Source organism: Anolis carolinensis, chromosome 2 (assembly GCF_035594765.1).
Source record: "Anolis carolinensis isolate JA03-04 chromosome 2, rAnoCar3.1.pri, whole genome shotgun sequence".
NCBI lineage: Eukaryota > Metazoa > Chordata > Lepidosauria > Squamata > Dactyloidae > Anolis > Anolis carolinensis.
The window spans coordinates 149,267,718-149,290,459 of record NC_085842.1 but is presented as its reverse complement, the minus strand read 5'-3'; the positions used below and the strand labels follow the sequence as shown (position 1 = coordinate 149,290,459).

The 22,742-nt window shown below is 39.0% G+C and overlaps 1 protein-coding gene across 5 annotated transcripts in view; it reads right to left on the bottom strand.

Annotated features, from left to right (window-relative positions):
- Positions 1–22,742, bottom strand: part of rptor (regulatory associated protein of MTOR complex 1) — a 460,420-nt gene that overhangs the window by 120,082 nt on the left and 317,596 nt on the right. For all 5 annotated transcript variants that reach the window (XM_062970816.1, XM_062970817.1, XM_062970818.1 and 2 more), the window contains 7 exons: positions 22,487–22,561; positions 20,253–20,318; positions 19,878–20,069; positions 17,858–17,998; positions 12,868–12,985; positions 10,719–10,859; positions 8,791–8,949 (listed from right to left, as the gene is read on the bottom strand). In XM_062970816.1, coding sequence (XP_062826886.1) covers positions 8,791–8,949; positions 10,719–10,859; positions 12,868–12,985; positions 17,858–17,998; positions 19,878–20,069; positions 20,253–20,318; positions 22,487–22,561 — 892 coding nt within the window. The remainder of the gene's footprint in view (positions 1–8,790; positions 8,950–10,718; positions 10,860–12,867; positions 12,986–17,857; positions 17,999–19,877; positions 20,070–20,252; positions 20,319–22,486; positions 22,562–22,742) is intronic.

Here is a 22,742-nt window from a genome sequence, read left to right as displayed (position 1 = left end):
TGAGAAGGAACAAATAAAGGAGTGTATGACAAATTGGGCAAGAGATCTAGGAAGAACTATTTTATTAGAGGAATGGGAACTTTTATGGGGGAAAAAATTAAATTACACATATGCCTATGAACTGAAAGAAAATTGGTGGAAAATGTTCTATCGGTGGCACCTGACCCCAAAATGGATATTAAAATTTACCAAAGGCAAGAAGATTAAATGCTGGAAATGTGGAAGAGGTGAAGGATTATACCCCCACATGTGGTGGTCTTGTGAAAAGGTAAAACCGTATTGGAGGGAAATTCATGAGAAATGTCAAAAAAAATTAAAGATAAAAATACCAGTACCACTACTCCCAGAATTCTTTCTACTGGGCATGACGAATATCCAATGAGGAAAGAATGAAGACAAAATCTTTACACACTTAACAACAACTGCCAGATTAGTTCTTGCAAGATTATGGAAACAGAAATCAACACCAAAAGTGGAAGAATGGATAAAAAGATTATGGGATATAATGAATATGGACTACCTAACTTTCTTGCTATCAACAACACAAAATAAGCCAAAAAAGAAGAAGAAGAAGAAGAAGAAGAAGAAGAATAGATTGGACACCGGTAAAGGACTGGATGGAGAAATAAAAAATTAGAATATTGTTATAAAGCCCTTAACTAGAAGATGTGTCAGCTGTCGACACAAAAAATGAATATCAACAACTTAAATAATATAAATAGCTATGTCAACTTTATAGAGAAGAATGGAAGTGAAGAATCGACAAGGATCCCTAGTGGACTTCCCTAGTCCACGAAGGTGGATTTTATTGTTATTTTCAAAATTTAATAAAAATTATTTTAACAAAATGCCATCTTTCTTTTCAGCTTTCTGTTTTCAGCATCAGGAGCCCTTCATTAGTGTCTCATCTCATGTATTCTATTATACTGTCCCCACTTTCTACCACCTGTTTTCCTGGGAACTCTCTCCCTTCCCCTCCACAAGAAAACCACAATCTTCTTCCTCACTCCCTCCAGCTACTTAACCACATTGTTTCTCTCTTTGGTCATGGCTATTGCTCTGTCCTATGGCTATCCCTTACTTCTCATATCTTGCCCTGATATGGTGCTGTAGCTTTCTCCCAATCTGTATTTTAGATAGTCTTACCTAGTTCATTCTCTTCTTACTGACAATTTGAAAAATGCACTAAAAGTATGATCAATTGTCTGCACTCCAGACCTACACCTCTTCCTGGCTTTGGATAGACTTCCCTGTGCACAGGCTTGAGGATTATCTTCAACATAAATTGCTCTGATTTTTCTCTTTTGAATGTTCACCATAAGTGTAATGCATTCTGTCTCTTGGTCATTCTCTGACCTTCAGTTCATTGGTCACAAGGATGTCTTCAAGGTCCTTTCCTCTCCCACACCTATGCTGCTTCTATCTACTCTGTACCACTTGCAGTTCACACCTTTTGGTTATCTCTGTCATCCACTCTTGATTCCCTTGCTATGCCCACTCAAGCCTAAGTACATATAACAGAACTCAACACATATTCAGCCCCTGTTTCTGTTTGCCTCCTTTATGATCTTTCTGATTTAAAACCTAAGACGTTAAGCTCTTTGTATAGTAACAGAAGCAGCAACAACAATAATTTAAACAGTTTAAACAATAGTTGTATAACAAGAGATGATAACAGGCTCCCTTAATTAACCCATTAGGGCTCTAAGATTGTCTTGAGACAATCCTCTTTGTTCCGCCACCTTCCCAGCTCTGCATGGCATGAACAGAGGAGAGGGCCTTCTTGGTGGTGTTCCCAGACTTTGGAACTTCCTCCCATGAGAAGCCATGGACGTGCTATCCTTGGTCGCTTTACTGCTTCAAGTAAGCCATTTCTATGCTATCAGGTCTTATGAATTGGTGAGCTGTGGGCTGTAAAAGCTGTGTCATGCTTTTAAAAAAAATTTAAAGCAAGGTATAAAACACATTTTATGTAGCATTTTAATGTTTTAATTTACAAATTGTTAGTTTATATTTATATTTATTCTAATTATTGTATTGTTTTAAAATTGTATTGGAACAACTATTTTGATTAGAAATAGCTTTCTATTGTCTTCAGCAGAGTTCTTTAACTGTTGTTGTCTGAGAGCAGAGATGGAACCTGCCCTTAAGCATGAAAATTGTATGCTTTACCAGGGAAGTATTGGACTCATACGTTTTTACATCTCATCTGCTAATTTTGGTTTCAACATCATGACTACATGTTATATAGTGCCGTTCTTTCATTTGGTGCAGAAACTCTGGGTTCAAGAAAGAACCTTAGAATGTGAGGGTGAGTATAAGCCTAGCTTGTTAATCACTATGAAATAAAACTCCAGCTGAATCTGCAGAGGTTGTAATACTTATGCAGTATTAGAACACTGGCCCATCCTCAGACAAGAACTAGTATTCACAGCTCCATTGTATCTCTAATTATCCAGACTCTAAACAAAGGATGCCCCAGAGGCAGGAAGAAGACAGCATATAAGCTTTTCAATGCTAATTAAGGTGATTAACTACAACATTCACACTGACCTCTCTCACCCTAGACTTTCCACAGATATATATTAACCTCTTTGCTTAGTTTTCTTCATACCTCACAACCTTTGAGGATGCCTGCTATATAGGTGGGCGAAACGTCAGGAGAGAATACTTCTGGAACATGGCCATACAGCCCGAAAAACATACAACAACCCTATTCAGACCCTTTGTTTTACTTTAAGTTATCAATACGAGAGCACAGAAGACACACCTGGAGGCTAACTAGCAATGCTGGAAAGCAAGGTGTCCTGCTAAGATACCTGCCCATTCATTTTTGCAAGCCCTTAGTTAAAATGAGAGGCTTAGGCAATCAGTTCATCTGTTCCACTATTTAACTGGTCTTAGATCCCTGTCAAAAAACGCGCATGCTTGTGAAAGCTTTCTTTGAGAGCTATCACACACCCTGAGCTGTATTATCTACCCCAGAGATTGGACTTCCTGCTCCTCACAGCTGGTTCATGTCTCAGATCCATCGCCTTTGGAAGTAGTTCAGCACTCAGTAAGTCCCAATCTGGCCTGAACACAAATGGTGTTGAGCAGAAAGTGAGAGCTGACATTATTTAGCAGCCCATCATGTCATTTGTAAATGGTCTGTGTTTCTTTAGCTCATGAAATTCTTATTGTGGCCTTAGGTCCTGAACATATTATCCCTTTCTGGCCTGTATAAGTGGACAGAAATTTAAATAGGAGATAATGGCCTTGAACAGGAAGATTTTGACTTTTTAAATAACACTTTTGAGCTCTGTTAGCACAAGCCTGTGGACTAAGTTAAAGTTCTTAAAACTCTTTCCTTTGGATGCAACACAGAAACCAAAATACTCTTCAGGGGGAAAAAAATAAGATGGGTGCGGGTGAGAGGAACTCATGGGGAAGAAGAAAAAACCTGTCCTTAAAGAGGTAACTGTCGAAAGTAATGGGATTCTGTGCAAGTTATGAATTTTAAACACTTCCATAAGCTATGTCGTTTACAGCTGGATATGAGCTGTTCCTGACTGAATATGAATGAGGACGGCCCTGGAGAAATTGTTTTGCGTTATAAGTTGCTCTCAGGCATCTCTAATTCATTGCCAGATTTTTAAAAACCTATACAGTACATTTAAAACTTCTAAAACACATGTAAACAATTAAATATGAGCCACTTTATAGCAGGTTAAGGCAAAGCTTTGCAGGGCCAAATTAAATTTGGGTTTGGTTATATACGCCTTCACAACCTGGAAGGAAAATGTACCATCCTACTAAATGTTCATGGAACATGTCTATGAACAGGTATAAAAGTGCTTGCTAGTTCAGAGGGAGGATGACATTTCCTGTCTTCTCTCTGGTATGGCTTTGTAATGCTATCATCTAGACATCAATCTTGATTTGTCACTTAATATTCACAATCTTTTGCCAATCTTTTGCTGGGGGGGACATGGAAAGAGCCTCCTCAAAGACTGAGTAAATCCAGTCAGGCGTCCCCTGGGCAACGTTTCTTGTAAATGGCTAATCTTTCCAACCAAAAAGCATTGCATTGCTTTTAAACATTTTTTAACATTTTAAAATGTGTTTTATCTCTCCACAAATGGATGAATACCAAAGGTCTTTATCAAGACCATTGCTAACGATTATGTCTATTAATATAGGTTTGTAACTTGCTAAGGAAGAGCTATTAGCCAAAATGTCTGAGGATATCTCGTTTGACATTTTATGTATATAGGGAACACACAGAGACATCACAACGAGAGGACCAAAAAAGCTTGGAATGCAACTGGCAGTGGAACAACCTCACAGACAATATGGTAGTGCCATTTCTGTACAATCTGGTATAGCAATATCTGCAACCTCTCTCTCAGAAGTGAACAACATTGAAATCCTATCTGTGGAACTGGATAGTTGACGTATCTTCACTTTATAAACCACCTGGGGCTGATTTCTATTTTACGCCCCCAACCAATTGCAACAGTCATGAAGCCCATTTTATTGTGGGAGATTTCAATAGCCATAGCTGTGTCTGGGGCTATGATGAAGATGACAGAAATGGCAAAGCAGTTCTAACGTGGACTGACAACAGTAGAATGAGCCTCCTTCATGACAGTAAATTACCACCATCTTTTAATAGCGGCCGATGGAAGCGTGGTTATAACCCTGATCTGATTTTTGTAAATGAAAGGATAATCCACCAGTGCATTAAAAGGGTATTAAACCCGATACCTAATACTCAACACAGACCAATATGCTGTGTAGCATATGCAGCTGTAAGACCAAAAAGTGTCCCATTCTGCAGAAGATATAACTTCAATAAAGCTTACTGGACAAAGTTTGCAGAGACCTTGGAAGCAGCTATTTATGATATAGAACCTTCTATAGAAAGCTATGATCTGTTTGTAGAAGCTGTGAAAAGATCCTCGAGGCTCTCAATCCCTAGAGGCTGTCGCACAAGCTACCTATCAGGCCTAAACAAAGAATCACAAAATCAGCTACAGGAATATCTCAGACTATTTCAAGAGAATCCATACAGTGATGAGACTATAGCAGCAGGCCAAAAACTATCTACAGCCATAGCTAATGCTAAAAAAGACTGCTGGATAGAGCTGCTTGAGAACCTTCATATGTCCAAGAATGGCCAAACAGCCTGGCAATTGCTGAGACGCCTGGATAGCGACCCTCTGGTCAACTAGGGACACGTGAACGTAACACCAGACCAGATAGCCCACCAGCTAATTCAGAATGGGAAAACCAACTGCAGCAGAATAAAGATGAAAATCAACAGGGTGCCAAAACTTGAAACCCACCAGTTGTCATCTCCTCTAAACCTGAAAGAACTCAGAGAAGCTATCAAGCGATGTAAAACTGGTAAAGCACCTGGCATAGATGACTTAATGATGGAGCAAATTGAACACTTGGGCCCCAAAGCTGAAAACTGGCTTTTGAAATTCTACAATCAATGCTTAGCACACAAACAGATTCTCAGAGTATGGAGGAAAACTAAGATCATTGTCATTTTAAAACCTGGTAAAGATGCTTCCAATGCCAAGAACTACCGACCAATCTCTCTCTTGTGTCATCTATATAAAATATATGAGAGGATGCTATTAAATCGATTAGGACCTGTCATCAAACCTAAGCTTATTGCACAACAAGCAGGTTTCAGACTAGGGAAAAACTGTACAGGTCAAATTCTTCATCTGACTGAGCATATCGAGGAAGTCTATGAGAAAGGCTGAATTACAGGAACAGTTTTTGTGGTCCTTACGGCAGCCTATGACATGGTGCAACATAGAAAAATGCTGCATAAAGTCTACCATATTACCTGGGACTTTGACCTCACAAAAATTGTCCAGACCCTCCTGGAAAACTGCAGCTTCTATGTGGAGTTTCAGGGCAGGAAAAGTAGATGGAGGAGGCAAAAGAATGGTTTATCCCAAGGAAACGTTCTTGCACTGACCTTGTTTAACATCTTCACAAACAATCAGCCAAAACCACCACTCACAAAGAGCTTTATATATGCTGATGACCTTGGCCTAACAACACAAGCAAAAGATTTTGAAACAGTTGAAAACCAACTCACTAATGCTTTGAAAGATCTCTCCAGCTACTACAAAGAGAACCATCTGAAGCCTAACCCTGCCAAGACACAAGTGTATGCTTCCCACCTACATAACTGTGAAGCCAACAGGAAACTGAAAGTTATTTTGGAAGGCCAAGAGCTTGAACACTGTTTCCATCCTAAATATCATGGTGTCACCTTAGACCGAACATTAACATATAGGAAACACTGCATGAACACTAAGCACAAAGTAGCTGCATGCAATAACATCCTGCAGAAACTTATTGGCAGTACAAGGGGTGCAGACCCACAATTAATAAGAACATCAGCCCTGGCCTTGTCATTCTCAACTGCTGAGTACACTTGTCCTGTCTGGCACAAGTCTGTCCATGCGAAGCAGGTGAACATAGCACTGAACAAAACACATAGAATAATCACAGGATGCCTTAAATTTACACCTGTTGATAAACTCTACAAGTTAGCTGCCATTGCCCCTCTTGATGTGTGACGGGAAGTTGCTACCAACTGTGAGAGAAATAAGGTCGAACACTGCGAATGCCATCCACTGCATGACTATCAGCTCCCTCCCAGTAGACTAAAATCAAGGAAAAGCTTCATGAGAACCACCACTCCTCCTGATGTTCCTCCAGCAACAGCAAGAGTATCCCTCTGGGCAGCTAAACCAGGCAATTCTAACTGGATGGCCCCCCATGAGGGTCTGCCTCCAGGGGCAAACCAAGAATGGGCAACTTGGAAGTCCCTGAAAAGACTCAGAAGCGGAGTTAGCAGAGTAAAAGACAACCTGGCAAAATGGCACTACCGGGAGGAATCCTCCACCTTGTGTGACTGTGGAGCTGAACAAACAACTCCTCATATGTATGCTTGCCCACAATGCCCTGCCTCATGCACGGAGGAGGAGTTGTTTAAAGCTATGGACAATGCGATTGCTGTTGCCCGCTTTTGGTCCAAAACTATTTAGCTGTTTGTGATTCCTTTATTTTATCACTTTTAAACTTATTTATTATGCAATGCTTTTGACAGAAATAAATAAATCTTTTGCTGGGATCATAAATCAAAGATTCAAGCCTGAATCTTGATTTTCCAAAGTGGAAATGCATCTTTAGATGCATTTGATACGAATCTTACCCACATGCAAAATATGGATTCTGTCCCCATCTGTGGCTTAGTCTAGAACAGGAGGCTCTGTTCCTTGCTCATCTTACAGTTATACATGTAGATGAATGGACTAACAATTTTGTTAAGAGTAGGAGTAGGCAGACTTGTTGTTGTTGTTGTTGTTGTTGTTGTGTGCCTTCAAGTCACTTCCGATGTATACAGTCTCTAAGGTGAACCCTATCACAGGATATTCTTAGCAAGATTTTCTTTCCCCTCAGCCCGAGAGAGTGTGACTTGCTGAAACTCAACCCGCAGGTTTCCCTGGCTGAGCAGTGATTAAAACATTTCAAATCTTTACTCCCCAGACAATCTTAGGATAAGTCTGCATATGGATTCTTTGAGATATAAGTGAAAAGAGGAAATCAGGTTTGGGTACTCTCATCTTGAGCCATACCTGTATCCCAGGATGCTACATCTATGTCCCCTCCCACTCTCTATCTATACATCAGGATGCAAATGATTCACTAGTCCAACATAGTGATTTCCTGTCCTACCCTGACAGGAACCAGTTTAGGGAGTTGAGGTTGTAATTGTAACAGAAAAAGAAGGATGTGAGGTACAGGATTCCTCTGATTAAACTCCTTACTCTCTTTCTAGTAATCTCAGTATAGACAGTTTGGATAGTTTAAGAATACTGGTACAATGAGTCTTCTCTCTAATATCTAGGAAAGGTAGAAACATAAATCTTACACAGAGATAAAGACCAACTTAACAGTGCATTGCAGAGAACATCAACAAGACAGTGCATCAAGAGCATGAACCACAGAGCCTCTTCATCTACGTTATACCACAGAATGTTGAAAGCAATTGCAAATCCCCTAAAACATTTCATAAAATAATACAGTTAGAAGAGACCACATGGGCCATCTAGTCCAACTCCTTGCCATGCAGGAAAAGCACAATCAAAGTACCCCGGACAGATGGCCATCCAGCCTCTGTTTAAAAGCATCCAAGAAAGGAGCTTCCACCCCACTCCGAGGCAGAGAGTTCCACTGCTGAAAAGCTCTTATAGTCAGGAAGTTTTTCCTAATGTTCAGGTGGAAGCTCCTTTCCTATAATTTGAACCCATTACTCTGGGTCCTAGTCTTCAGAGCAGCATGAACCAAGCCTGCTCGCGCTTCCTTATGACATCCTCCTTTCATTCTTTTGCCTTGACTGTGGTAGAAAAATTCATAATTCCCTGTCAGAAAATTGACATTTCCGCTCATGCATGTAATAATAATAATAATAATAATAATTTTATTTCTTACCCGCCTCTCCTCGTGGCTTGAGGAGGGTCACAGCAGTTAAAATACACAAACATTGTAAAAAAATTCTATAAACACACATAATAAAATGTAGTTGTATAAAATGTAGCTGTCATTGTTCTGCATTTGTACATTCCTTTTCAAAAACATCAAAACAAACTCTTGCATTATCAGTTGTTTAAGATATCTTGCCCTGGCAAAAAAGTCTGCTTCAAACTACTCCTTAGAGTCTTGCCTCTCTACAGACTGGTGTGGGTATGGCTCACAAATGCCAAGGCTTACCTATCAAGGAATTCAGTGATGAGTAGGAGCTGACTCTTCTCATCTTGTCAATGGTCTCAAAGGACAGGATATACTCCTCATTCTCAGGGCTGCCCAAGGTGCTGCTGGCACTGCTGCTGGTGCTCAGGTTCCCAGGAGAAAATGCAACAGAGCTTCCAGCTATTGCAGAAACACAAGGACAAAGACTTTAAAAGAAACACATTTATAATAACTACACTCCCTACACATTCATGCACTTTTTCTATGTCAATGGCAGAAATGAGATAGCTGCATTAGGGAAATAATGCTAAAAATCCACACTCTATCAATGCTAAGTATTTATGATTCAGTTGCTTAGACGGTCAGAGAAATGCCCTTATGGATAACGATTCTCTCTCTTCTAGGCTAAAGGCATCGATTTCTCCCTTTATAAGTCATAATATCTGGTTAACCCTTCTAGGGCATTGGTTTTCAGTAGAACCCAAAGAATGTTGCAGTATAACTTCTTATCAGTTATGTGGGTATTACCACCATCATTTCGAAAAAGACATTCCTTCTCCTCTCAGTCTTGGAAACTAAGCACATACTCTTGGTACACTGTTTTGCTTTCTCCTGTTAGCTTAGAGGAAGAGTGTGTGGTTGAGTGAAGCAACATATGCGAAGACTGGCGAAGTAGTGTGGGGAAGCAGCTAACATTCACTAGGGTACATCTATACTGACCACTTAGTGCAAAAGGCCAGTGAATCCGCTCCATGGCAGGTAAATGATGCATGGAGCTGATCTGGATTAACGGGCAAAAGCTGCAGCCTTGAACTTTGCTAACCAAAGTTGCGGGTTGCTCTGAATTCTCCCCCAATATCTAGAGAAAAATGAGAGTTTGGGACCATGTGAACACATGAGCCACTCCAAGATGTAACTGGTCACAACTGTTTACACAACCATCCTGTGTTCCTCAAGCTCAGGTGACCTGGGGACATGGGATGGCATTCACCATACTCTCCTGTTCTCCTCATCATGGTGGCCAGAGGTCACAATGCGAGTCATGCTAGACGCTTGTCACCTGGAGTCACACTGGCTAGAGTGACGAAATGATTGAGAAGGAAGGGGAAGGGGAGGAGGTGATGCCTCCTCTACTCTCTCCTTCTTGCTCTGGCACTCTGGACGATATCACTCCAGTCAATGAGTGACTGGCAAGACCCAGGTTGTGTCTGCTGGTAGCTGTGAGGAAGACAACAGGAGGGGATGGTAAGAATGGCCATGAAACAGTACTGAACCACGTTTGGCCCTCCTGGACTGTCATGCCTCCATCCCAGTTCTACAATGGTTGGGGGTGGGGGGGGAGAAGTAGTTAACGTAGAACTGCCCCTAAAGCAGAGCACTGAAAAATGTTCAGTTACCACATCATAGCCGCATCTTCACAATGGCTGAAAACTAGTGTAGTAGTGTGTACTGAGTTCCCTGCCCCAATACTATGGATCTCTCATCCATCATTGCACTCCAATCTACTATGAGGCTACATCCTGGCATGCAGTAGGATATAGAGGGTGAAATCCAAGCAGGAATCACTGACAAAAGGGCAAATTGACGTTATTTTCCTTATTTGTGTTCTGAACATTAGGAATGTCAGGAATTGGTTGATTGCTCCCTTTTACTTTCAGCAACCTCTCCACATCTTCTTCCAGATAATACCCTTACCCCTTCTTGCTGTTTTTAGGGTGTGAGGCTGTAATGAATGTTGAAAGTGGGAATGACTATTTCTATGAATTAATTTTGTTTTATGGTTCTCTTCAACCAATCCTATACTGTTCCATTCACGAATGGTGTCTTGGGAACCTGAAATATCTCATTCATGATTGGTATTTGTTGTATGACTAAGCTCTATGAAAGAAGGGCAGAGGAAGGGAAAGAAAGAATGCAAGTTAAAATGAGATTATGAAAAATCAACTCACTTTCTTCATTCAAGCTGAGATTCTGCAGAGACTTATTCAAGTTCCTTGCTGTGGTGACTGCTCGGATATTCCCATAGGAGCTGACAGAACGGAGTTTTGGTGTGCAGGGGCTGTCCCTCACTGGAGTCAGGCTTCCACCCTCTAGGGAGCAACATTATTGTTTATCCACACAGACAAGAACAATAAGAAAACAGTTCCACTGTGATGAGGAAGGGAAAGAATTTCAAACAAGTACAGTAGAGTCTCACTTATCCAACATAAACGGGCTGGCAGAATGTTGGATAAGCGAATATGTTGGATAATAAGGAGAGATTAAGGAGAAGCCTATTAAACATCAAATTAGGTTATGATTTTAGAAATTAAGCACCAAAACATCATGTTATACAACAAATTTGACAGAAAAAGTAGTTCAATATGCAGTAATACTACGTAGTAATTACTGTATTTACGAATTTAGCACCAAAATATCACAATGTATTGAAAACATTGACTACAAAAATGTGTTGGATAATCCAGAATGTTGGATAAGCGAATGTTGGATAAGTGAGACTCTACTGTAATTGTCACAAGCAAATAACAGCCATAACCACTCTCTGGAATACTGAAGAATTGCTGTCAGGTTCATTTCCTTCTTCATCATCTTCTTGAGTAATAACAGGAGAACCCTTTCTGTGTTCTAATAGCATTATTTTGACCTAGCTTTCAATGACACCTGCTTTCATATAACACCTGTTTTTACCTCTCCTGTAAATTAGTGACCTTAAATTTAATTAAAAGCAACTTTAATAGAGAAGACATATTGCAAGAAGTAGCTAAAACTGAGATCTGCTCATTCAAAAAAGCATAAGAATGCATTAATTGCTGATGAATGAAACTTACAAGACAGCTCCATAAAGATACTACTGAATTAAATGTGGCAGTGTGTGTTGGTGAGGTACAAGGATAGACACTGTCTCTGTAACAAAAGGTTAACAGAAGTTTAAGGAATTTTCCCTAGCCAATTCTTTAGTTTATATGAGTGCTTGTAATCTCAATAGTTTGATTTATTTCTCATTTCCACCTTAAGATACATCCAAGAAGCATTTATGTTATACAATGGTGTTTATGTTCTCCATCAGAGATAGTCGCTTACATTACAGAGGGAAGAGGGTTTCTATACATTTCATTTACACAGCATCTTGGGCTTTTCCAAAATAAATAAACGTGACATGTAAACCATTTGGGATATTTTCTGCATCAGCTACATGAGGCAAGGGGATAGAAGAGTAGGTTTTCATATTTTAATGAAATACACTTTTTCAGACAAAGCAGCTATTAAATTACTTATAGCAGGAGACAACTGTGCTTTCATCTAAATGATCTGACAATAGAGGTTCCAGTGTCTCTAGAGATTATCTGGAATATTTAATATTTAAGATGACATTTTCATGAAATAAAAGGGTAGCAACAATTTGTCTGGGTTTTTTAATGTCTCAAATGAAGAAAATTCCTAAAGAAGAAAAAACAAAAATGGAATAGAAAGGAATCCAAATCTTCATTTGAACCCCACACAGAACTAGCCTTTGGGGATTGCAGACCCTCTCTGCATAGTACTACATGTACAGTATTTTCTGAGAACAGGGTAGAAAGAGAACGGGAAAAGGAATTCTTGATTAGATCAGTATTAAAATATTGGTTGCTCCAGAATTTAACACAGGAGACATCTGTGTACATATTATAAAACAGGTCAAAGTTCATGTGCTACATCAAAGCATGGTTTGTTATTACAACAGTGAGCCGTGGGCCCATGTGCTCACCTGTTCTCACCTCGCATGCTTCTATGCCCTCTTTGGCTTCCTATTTATGAGAAACAGAAGCAGATTTGTCCTCGCTTTCCAAATCAAGATTGGAAAACAGGATTTGATTCTGGCTTTCAGTTCTGCTTTGGAGAGCAAGTAAGAAACACAGTGTACTGATTCTGCCGCAAAAGCAAATGTTAGTTCATGCCAAACAGCAAATTAGGAAAGAACTCATGGCACACCTGGGAAGGAGGAAGTGTGGGTCTTGTTCATGTAAGACTAAACCATAATTTGGTGTTGCAGTCAAGCTAATAAATTCTGCTCTTTCTTAGAATTAGCTTTCTTCCTCCACACAAGAAGTATAGCAGTACCTGGAGCAGCAGGTGAAGGCAGTGTGTAATTCTTTTCTTCTTCCATAAACTGCAAGGCAACAGTGCAGAAATTGCTTTCATACTGGACTACAAGGTGACTCAATGCAACCACCAACTCCTGCGGAGAGGCAAAGAAGGAAAAACAGGCCGCTAACACAGTGACTGTCAAATCGTTGACGACAAAGTACTCTTATGACTTTAAAAGCAAAGACTAGAAATATCCCAGAGAGAAGAAAATAGAGTATCTGCCATCAAAAGTTCAAATTCAAGCAGTATTTGCTGAAATGCTGTAATTCTCTTGACTGCTAAAGCAACTTTTGCAGTGCATAGCTCACCTAACATTAGTCCTGTCCATCTAAACCAGGGCCAGATACTTTCATGGGTCTGGAGGTTAAATATAATCCCCAGAGGCTGGGTTCTTTGATTCTTGCAATTTGGTGGGAAAGGAGGCCACATTTCCCTTTAAAATCAATCACATGCTTCTAGACTGTGTTTTGTTGAAAATGTACCTTCTGTGAGCATGTTAGTGCTTTGAAACTGTGTGCCTGTAGCATGGTGTTAAATTTTTGGATGCATAGTAGTGAGTTCAGTAGGAATGGTCTGTGCAAAGAGGATGCACTTGTGGTCTGTTGCCCACACCTGAACTAAAGGTTACATATTTGATAGTCCTAAACTGTTTGAAATAGTGCTCATAGATCAAGTGGAGAAGAGCAAAAAGAACTTCTTTCTCAAAAATATAGTTTTTGATTGTTCACATTTATTAATCTCAAAAGTTGTATAGCACCTATTAGTGCTGAACTGAAAATATATCCCAGATAGGAGACAGAACTGCTTAAAAAATTATGACATTTTTTGAGTCCATCTGGCAGTATTGTTCCCTTGACTTAGAAGTTAATAATCTCTTAATATAGCAATACAGCTCATTGCTATATAATATCTATCACCATAGAAGTAGTTTAAGAATGATTCCTGTGGACGCATACACATGGGAAATACTACTTTGAAAATGACTGTGTTCTCCACCTCCCCACAAAAAGAAGAGTTTATAGAAATTGGTGTTACTGAAAAGTCTTCTCCGAGAAAAATATGATTGACAGCTCAACAGTATTTTCCATGTAAACCTCAATAGAAGACAATAGTATTTATGGGAACTGGTTTCAAAGGTTCACTTACAACTAAGATGAACATTTATGTTTTGATGAGACCCATAAGATTCTAGTTTTCTCTTAATACATACATATCTGATCCCCAAAACAGACAAAAACAAATTTATCTTGTATGTCTGTATAAAAATATAATTTAAGCAATAACCTCCATTCCACTTTCTAAATCAGAGATGCGTATTTCCTAACTCAGCCTAGCAGAACAAAGACCAAGATTGTTAGAAATGTACTTTTCTTCTCAGCTCACTCTCTATAGTAAAAATTTCCTTCTGAATACTAGTGTTCAGGCATTAATAGTAGATGAATTTCCCTGTTTCTTTCATCGTCACATGTTTTCTTTTTTCCTGAAACACATTATAAAACTTCTGTCCTGTGAAGATCTTTTTTGTTTTATAAAAATGTAAAAGAATCAGTCCCTAAGAAACCAGTATTCTGACAAAATTAATAGCAATCTGTCACTTTGAGTAGGGACGAGGGAACATTTTTACACTTAGCTTGGTGAAGCATTGATTTTCCCTTCACTTCAGGGTAAGGATCTGAAGAAAGTTTGTTCATTGGTCTCCAAAATAAATCCTCTGCAACAAAGAGGCCCTTTATTCTTGGCCAGGTTCCTCGGTCTCTTTTATCCAATGCAGTATTTTCAAACTGATAGTTTGTTATTGGAAATACTGAACCATAAATTGGACCATAGCTCCATTCTGATCACATATGTCTCCTCTGAAACATTTTGAATCTTGGGTTGTTGTGAGTTTTCTGGGCTGTATGGCCATGTTCCAGAAGCATTCTCTCATGACATTTTGCCCACATCTATGGCAGGCATCCTTAGAGGTTGTGAGGTATCACAACCTCTGAGGATGCCTGTCATAGATGTGGGTGAAACATCAGGAGAGAATGTTTCTGGAACATGGCCATACAGCCCAGAAAACTCACAACAACCTAGTGATTCCAGCCATGAAAGCCTTCAACAACATCTTGAAACTTATTAAATGGCAAAAATCTTACACAAGATAACTCGGCCACCTCATCTATTCTATAGTGATTCCAATGTGCCTAACAGAAATACCACAGTTTATCACAAGAACTGCAGGATTATTGTCTCAGCGGAAGAATTCAAATCTGATATTTGGTGAATGTGAAAATTGATAGCTTAGTATAGTTAGAAGGAGCTCAATTCACTATGTGAAAGATTTCTGGTTCTTGATGAAGAAACTTGGACCCTCAAAACACCAGCCACTATAGTATTAAAATGCCAAGAAAGCAAGAATTGAGAAAAATTGCACAGTTACAGAGAAGAACAAGCAACTTATATCACTGCTCGTTATTAATAGCTATGACTGTACTACTAATCTCCTATTTACACAAATAGGAATTAGAATAAATGAAAGGCACCTTCCCTGCAATAAATATGCTAAAATCAAGCAGTTCTGGCCACAGTGTCTCTCTGTAACCATCAAATGATTAGTGTGCCACTGCTCTGTAACAGAAAGTCAAAATGTTACATTTCCAAGGGACTGGCGATCAATTTATTAACTGTTTTGATGGTTTTTAACTGTGAATGTATGTGATGTATGTGTTTAATTCTATTTTAATGTTTGCATTTCCTTATATTTTAAATTATATACTAATGAGTTTATGTCAAGCCACTTTATGTCCCCATCATAAATATGATGATGATGATGATGATAACAACAACATTGCAATCCTTTCTTCAGATTATAGAAAACCCTTTGCAGAAGAGAAATATCTGGCTTCTCCCTTGTACTTCCATATCCATCTTCCTTCCACTTACAGCATTGCTACATATTTCATGTTACCAGTAACTAATATTTCATTTTTTAAATTTTGCATGTTTTAATGCATGATACTATAAGGATGCAAATCATGCAGGCTTCCATCTATTTTTGTACTGCAAATCTCAGCAGCCCCAGCTAGCACATAATAATGAAGGATGGTGGGAGCCATAGCCTAACAACATATGGAAAGCCATGTGATTCCCACCCCTTCTCTACTATCAAAATGGGGATGAATAGCACAACATTACAAAGAGAGAAGGTGACTCCTGATTTCAGAGAAAATAACAAAAGCCATGAGAGATTCTGCAGAAGGTCTAGGTGCTGGCAATAAAAGCGGAGGGAACTAATCTCATTTCCTTTTACTCCTCAAAAATGAAAATGGTGCTATATAAGCCTGACAGTTTGCTGCTGATAGATATCATTTTTCTTTGGCATTCAGCAGCGTACTTTCCAACAGTGGATATGTTGCCAGGCCTAAAATAATCTTTTTAAAAATGCCTGGTCTTTCATTATTTTGTTATACAATGCTCTTTTCTGTTTCAAAGGGATTTCTCATACTGTACAGCAAATGAAATGCCACACTGATAAAGACTTCATGCCTGCCCCCGCTGGGCAAAACGGAGCATCCTGACGTTCAACATTGTCAAGGAGCAGCATTCTGTGTTTTAGAAAGATGTTCCCTGGGAGGAGGTGGTGATGTTAAAGGGATCCGTGGTGCTCCTGCCTTCAACTCAAGGGCTTCTCTTCTGCAACCACCCCACACCATTTTTTGCAGCCAAGTGTCCTCTGAGTGATGAGTGCTACTTTGAGTGATGAGTTTAATTTTATTTCCTCCAATACAAGAACGGAGCAACACAATGTTATTCTTCAGGCTGAAAACACAAAGCCAAGTGCAAGCTGACATTTATACAAGCCTCCCAGGATATAGAAAGAGAACGTGATCTATGATGGTAAGAGACATTCAAAAGAGGGACGGGAACCTGAAGAGCTGCCAGATAGTAAGACTTGCAGGAATGCCAAAACATCAGCCACCCAAGATCCTAGAATGGGACTCTAGGCAGTAACCCTTACATTACACGTTTCTCTTGCGACAGCAATGCCAAGTTCTTCCTTGTTTAAAGGAATTTTATTGTAAATAATAAATGCTTCTTTCACAGGGGAAATGGCACCCGAGACAGCTTCAACTGCCAAAAATTCAGAATTCAATCCAAAACAAGCAAGCAACCTAATAACTCCCTCCCGACACCCTAGAATCTCTTATTTGCAAATGTGCTGAAGGCAAGAGATTAAAGCAATGGTAAATGGATGAACAGTGGCCATGTGAGATACAGAATGGGAAGACTGCTGTGATATCAATTTTATGATTTTTTCTATTGGCTTATAGGTAAAGAGACTACAGAAAGATGTGAGAAAATCTGCAAAAATGTAAGAAAACCTGATTGCACACCTAGCTGTGCTCATGCACCATGATAACAAGACAAGTGCAGAAAACAAAGCAAATCTAAGGACAGACAACCATCAGCACTACCACTTCTACAAAATATATTCATATTATTTTTTCATACTTCTCCAAAAGAAGCAAAGTGGTTGGGATAGCCTCTGACCATGTAAATCATGGTGTAAAAGAGAGGCTTGATGAAACTGCTGAGGTGACTGACTGAAGAGGCAAGGAAGGGGGAAATGGAAGGCAAAATTATTCTTATTTAAATACACTGAATATTAGCGATATTTCTAGCAGCAATTACCTCCAAACAAATAGGAAACTACAGTCTGAACAGATCATCTGATCATTGGTCCATTTAGTTCAGCCACATTTACTCTGACTGGCAGAGAGACTAAAATATGGATACTATAAACAAAAAACATTATTGGCCACTGAACTATGGTCTTTCTCCATTTTCAGTCTATCTAAGTGATGAAGAGCTGAAATGAACAATGAAAAGCAATCATAAAAAGGAATAACAACCCAAGGTGTACAGTTCTTTGAGTAACATGGAGTCAGTAGGACCTACCCCTCCCATCCCTTTGCTATACCTTTCGGACCATGGGACTTCCATCATTGATGAGCTGAGCCAGCATCATTGCAACGTTGTGATCAATTGTAGTAGAGTGATCAGTCCGCTCAGCTGAATTGCCTACAAAGCTACCAAGGGCAAAGACTGCAGCACAGCGAACCTGCAAAATAAATTGACCACAGTTGACCAAACCGAATACACTGCAATCCTTATGGTTTCAAGAATGCATTCCAGAGGCACACAATGAAATATTCCCCCAATATTGTTAAAAATGCCCCAACTTTGGTGGAAGAGCTATGATGGTGGATCCCTCCTGTGGACCCTATTATGAAGAAAACATCTCATACATGCTATATGACTCCCATATATGAATTTCTGAATTTACTGTGGATAATAGCAAATCCTACTGAAATGAGCTCTGCCATAAGTGATCAAAAATACCCCCCCCCCCCAACCGAAGCACCTACAAAATTCCTTGTGAGAAAATATGTCATCTCCAGAAATTTGCTAGATCCTCCAGGGTGACTCTATGAGAACTTCCAACAGAAACATATCACAAAATTGCATGGAGGACCCAAAATATTCTTAGAGAAAACAAATTTGTTGGATGTGGCTAGGTGAAACCATGGATTCTGATCCTGCGGGTATGGGGGTCAATCTATACATCCAACTGTTCAGGCAAATTGTGGTTATTTTTGGTGGAAAACTAAACACATGCTGCATAGAGAAGAAAAAGAACTCTGTCACTACTTCTACTCAACTACTCTACAACCAGCAGAGCTTCAGAGGAAAGAGAGCCTTTGAGATAAAAGTGCCTCATCTCTCAGGCTCCTCACGCCTCTGACTGCCAACTTAGGATAATTTTTGTCACATACATATTCGTCAATCCAAAACATTGTAACGGCACAGCAGAAAACAAGCCAGCCCCCTCCTCAATGTGACAACTTTTCAAATATTTAAAGATGACTATCATGTCCCCTCTCAGGCTTCTTTTCCCACTGTACTTGAATGATTCAGCAATTAAGGTTGCTTCTAGAAAACCTTTGCCCGAAAGTTGGCTCTAGTGATGTTTCTTTTCCCCTTAATTTTTACCCAGATACTCTCAGCTTGGCTTTCAGAGTTTACATCATGGACATACTCACAGGTATAAATGTCCTTGATATACAACACTACTCCTCTGCGTCCTCCTTTCCTGTTTGGCCTGTTTTTCAGAAACAGTTATATCACTGTATTACTGTATTCCAATCATGAAATTCATCTCACCAGGTTTTTGCGATGCTAATAATATATTTGCTTTGTTATATTAAGAGTTCGAGTTCACTTTGTTTATTCTCCATGTTTTGTGTATTAGTGTAGAGACATCTAAGACCATTGGTTATCCCCACTATCTGCTTGAGTTTTTTGTTGAGTTCTTCTATTTTTCCAGTTCTCTCTATGACAGTTGGGGTATTCTCTCTGAAAATGTTGTCTGCCTCCCTCAGCTCTTTTTAAATCCACCTTGATCATATTTGTGAGGTTCTTAGCAAAAACATTCCTGCCAACTTCTGTGAGGTGCAGTACAATAAACAACATAAAATACATCAGCAGGCATCATGGCTAAAAGTGGGGCAATTAGAATGAGATATGAAGCAGATTTTAAGGACCGTAGGCACTACTTTAAGCTCATTCAAAATATAGATGAGATAATCATCAATCTTGCAAAAACCGAGTAAACGTTCTAGTACTGATATATAGTACAATTTCTTCTCGGAACTGCATTATTGAGTATTGTCTTATAAGAGGCATGTCTTGTTTAACTCATACCATTTCTGCAATACACATATTTAATTGCCAGATTAATCAATTAATACTAACACAATTAAATAAGATGAAATTTTTTTAATCAAGTTGCAGCCCTACTGATTAAGATTTAACAAAGATTTTATAATGTTAGGTGAAGTCTTTCAAAAGCTCAAAGCTGCAAAAAAAAATTGTGTGTCCAAATTCAGCACAAGTTCCATTCTTCCAAATGGATGATTAACTCCACAGCTAGAACCTACCTCTGGGATTGGGTCAGACAGAAGGCTGTAGAGCTTTTCATGGGCACTGTCTCTCACTCCACACCACCTGGCAGAGTCAAAATTTTGCCAGATACGTCCTAAGCAAATAGCTACCCACTGGCGTAGAAGAGGATGTGGGTCATTTAGCTGCTCCAGACAAATGGCAATAAGGTTCCCTTGAAGACAGGCTTCCTACAACAAAGTATAGCACATGAAAGTGCAATGAATTGCTTTCCAAAATATTAACTATAAGAATAATTTTCCAGAGTGTGAGGAGAATCCACCAATTTAAGATAGTAATATGTAGATTTTTAAAACTCAAAATTATTGAAGTCAGATGTGGAATCTACCATCTACTTCCTCACTTGTACTCACCTGCCCTGTATTGTAGTTGTTAACAATCACTGCCAGGATGAAAGCTGTCATTGTCCTGTGTTCAGCCTTAACAACACATACACAAGAAATATATTTATTTTGGGAGCTTCAAGAAAACAATAAAAAAGTCTTCAGAGCAAAGTTTTAAAAGACAGATAACATCCTTGCTTCTGGAATGCACGTTCTCTGACAAGGTGAGATGTTGAGAACTTTCTGCTTCAAATATAAGAAAAATGTGGTTAGATGAAAACAAGAAACTGGCCATGAAAATTATGCAGCCTTTTCATGCAGTAATAGGGCCTCCCTTTGACTGGGAATTTGTTCGTTCATTTTTAAGGTGAATTCAAGTCTTCCAGTATGAGGGAGTTAAGTGCTGTTTTCAATGTAAATGTCAACTGTCAGAGAACAAAACTTCTGCTAATATATAACATGCAGAGAGAAATATATCAGATAAAGTAAAGAGATTTTTTAAAAAATGTATCCTTCTCTAAAAGAAATTTGGGTATCTTTTGAATACCAACAATGCCAACAATATTATTACTCTGTGCTTCAATTCAATATATTTACAGAATGATATAAACAGTTTGCAAGGCCTCTTTGGATCACAAGTGGTCTGTGCTTTGTTATATTTTCCTCTTAAATATAAGACTGAAAAAAATTAGAGAAATATAGTGTCACATTGATTCATGTAGACAGCCCTAGAATAATAAAGAAATGACATTGTCCTTAAGGTAGCCACTTCTCCTGACAGCCTGAACTATGTATTTTCTAAAAATGTGTACAATACCCTTTTCAAATGGAACAGGTATTTTACATGCCACTGGCAGTAAATTCAAATCCACTATGGCCTCATTCTCAAGTAATAAAAACACAGAGCAAAATAAAAATGTCTTCTCAGCTAAAGACTTCTATTGAGCAAGATCCTTGAAATCTGCTCTTTGGCTTTTCAAGTACACTATGTTCTAGAAAGGAGCCCCCGGTGGCACAGCGGGTTAAACTGCTGAGCTGCTGAACTTGCTGATCAAAAGGTTGGCGGTTCGAATCCAGGGAGCAGGGTGAGCTCCCGCTGTTAGCCCCAGCTTCTGCCAACCTAGCAGTTCAAAAACATGCAAATGTAAGTAGATCAATAGGTTCTGCTCTGGCGGGAAGGTAATGGCATTCCATGTAGTCATGCTGGCCACATGACCTTGGAGGTGTCTATGGACAACGCCGGCTCTTTGGCTTAGAAATGGAGATGAGCATCAACCTCCCATCTAGACTTAATGTCAGGGGAAAACCTTTACCTATGTTTTTGTAAACAAAAAAAAAGTAACTTAAGAACATAAGAAGACCCATAATGGATTAGATCTAGTGCTCTATTTCCTAATAGTGGCATCTAGATTCTTCTGGGAAGCTCATAAGAAGGGCAGAAAATTGATATCTCCCTCTCACTCTAACACATCCAGTGACATATTGCCTCCATGAACACTTATTTTAGAGAAAACAGATTAGGTTTTAAAATGTCACAACATAACATCTGAGGCTTGTTGTTGTTTTGTTTTGCTGCAAGAGACAAATCCTTGGACACATTTTTTTGCAATGAATATATCACTTTCACCCAGTAACAAGCCTTTAAGGGAAAGTATTTTCAATCTGCTTGTTCTGTATTTTACTTAACAAAACATTATGCATGTTACAGTATTTACTCAAGTCTAAAGCTCACCTTTATTGGTTAAATTACTCTGCCAGAATTAGGGTACACATTAGATTCACATAATACAGTAATCTTAGTGCTCAGTCAAAGCAAAAGGAAAAACTGCTTCAGGAGTACCCGGAGCTTCTATCTGAGGGATGTCATCTCTAATTTAATTGTCATAGCATTGAGCCATGATTAATTCTACAGCATAGATGTACCCCAAGGTTTTTCCCCACCCCCTGCTGGAAGCTTTGGTGCTCTAACATTTTTGTTTTTAAAGAAAGAATTTGAAGTATGCAGCAACTGTAATGGCCAATTTACAAGGAGTGCACTTTTTGCTATTGTGCGTTACAGTTGGCAGCAAATACTTTTTTGGGTTTCAGGGTTTTGGAAGTGTGAAATAGATTCAAGAAAAATGGTATATGGACATGATAAAAAAAAAACTCTCACCATGTACAAAACAAATTGTACCACTACATCATAAGAGCAGCTAAAAATAAAGCAAAGAGAATTTATGTAATATTTTTGGGTGTAAATAGGAGTGATTATTTGACCTTACCGGCATGTAGGGATCTGCCAAAACAGAAAGGAAGTATTTGTGGCCATTGTCTTTCACAAGGTCAGCTTGGCATGACTGAAAAACAAGAAAGGGAGGGGGGAGAAAATAAAGAGTACAATAACCTGAGAAGAATTTCTTTTAAGCCATCAGGAGACTTTTGAATATTTCATGACATAGTAATTTTTTGGCTTCAAATCCAATTTCCAATTGATTTGAGAAACAAAGAACTTGAATGTCCTTTTCCCAGGACTCTGGC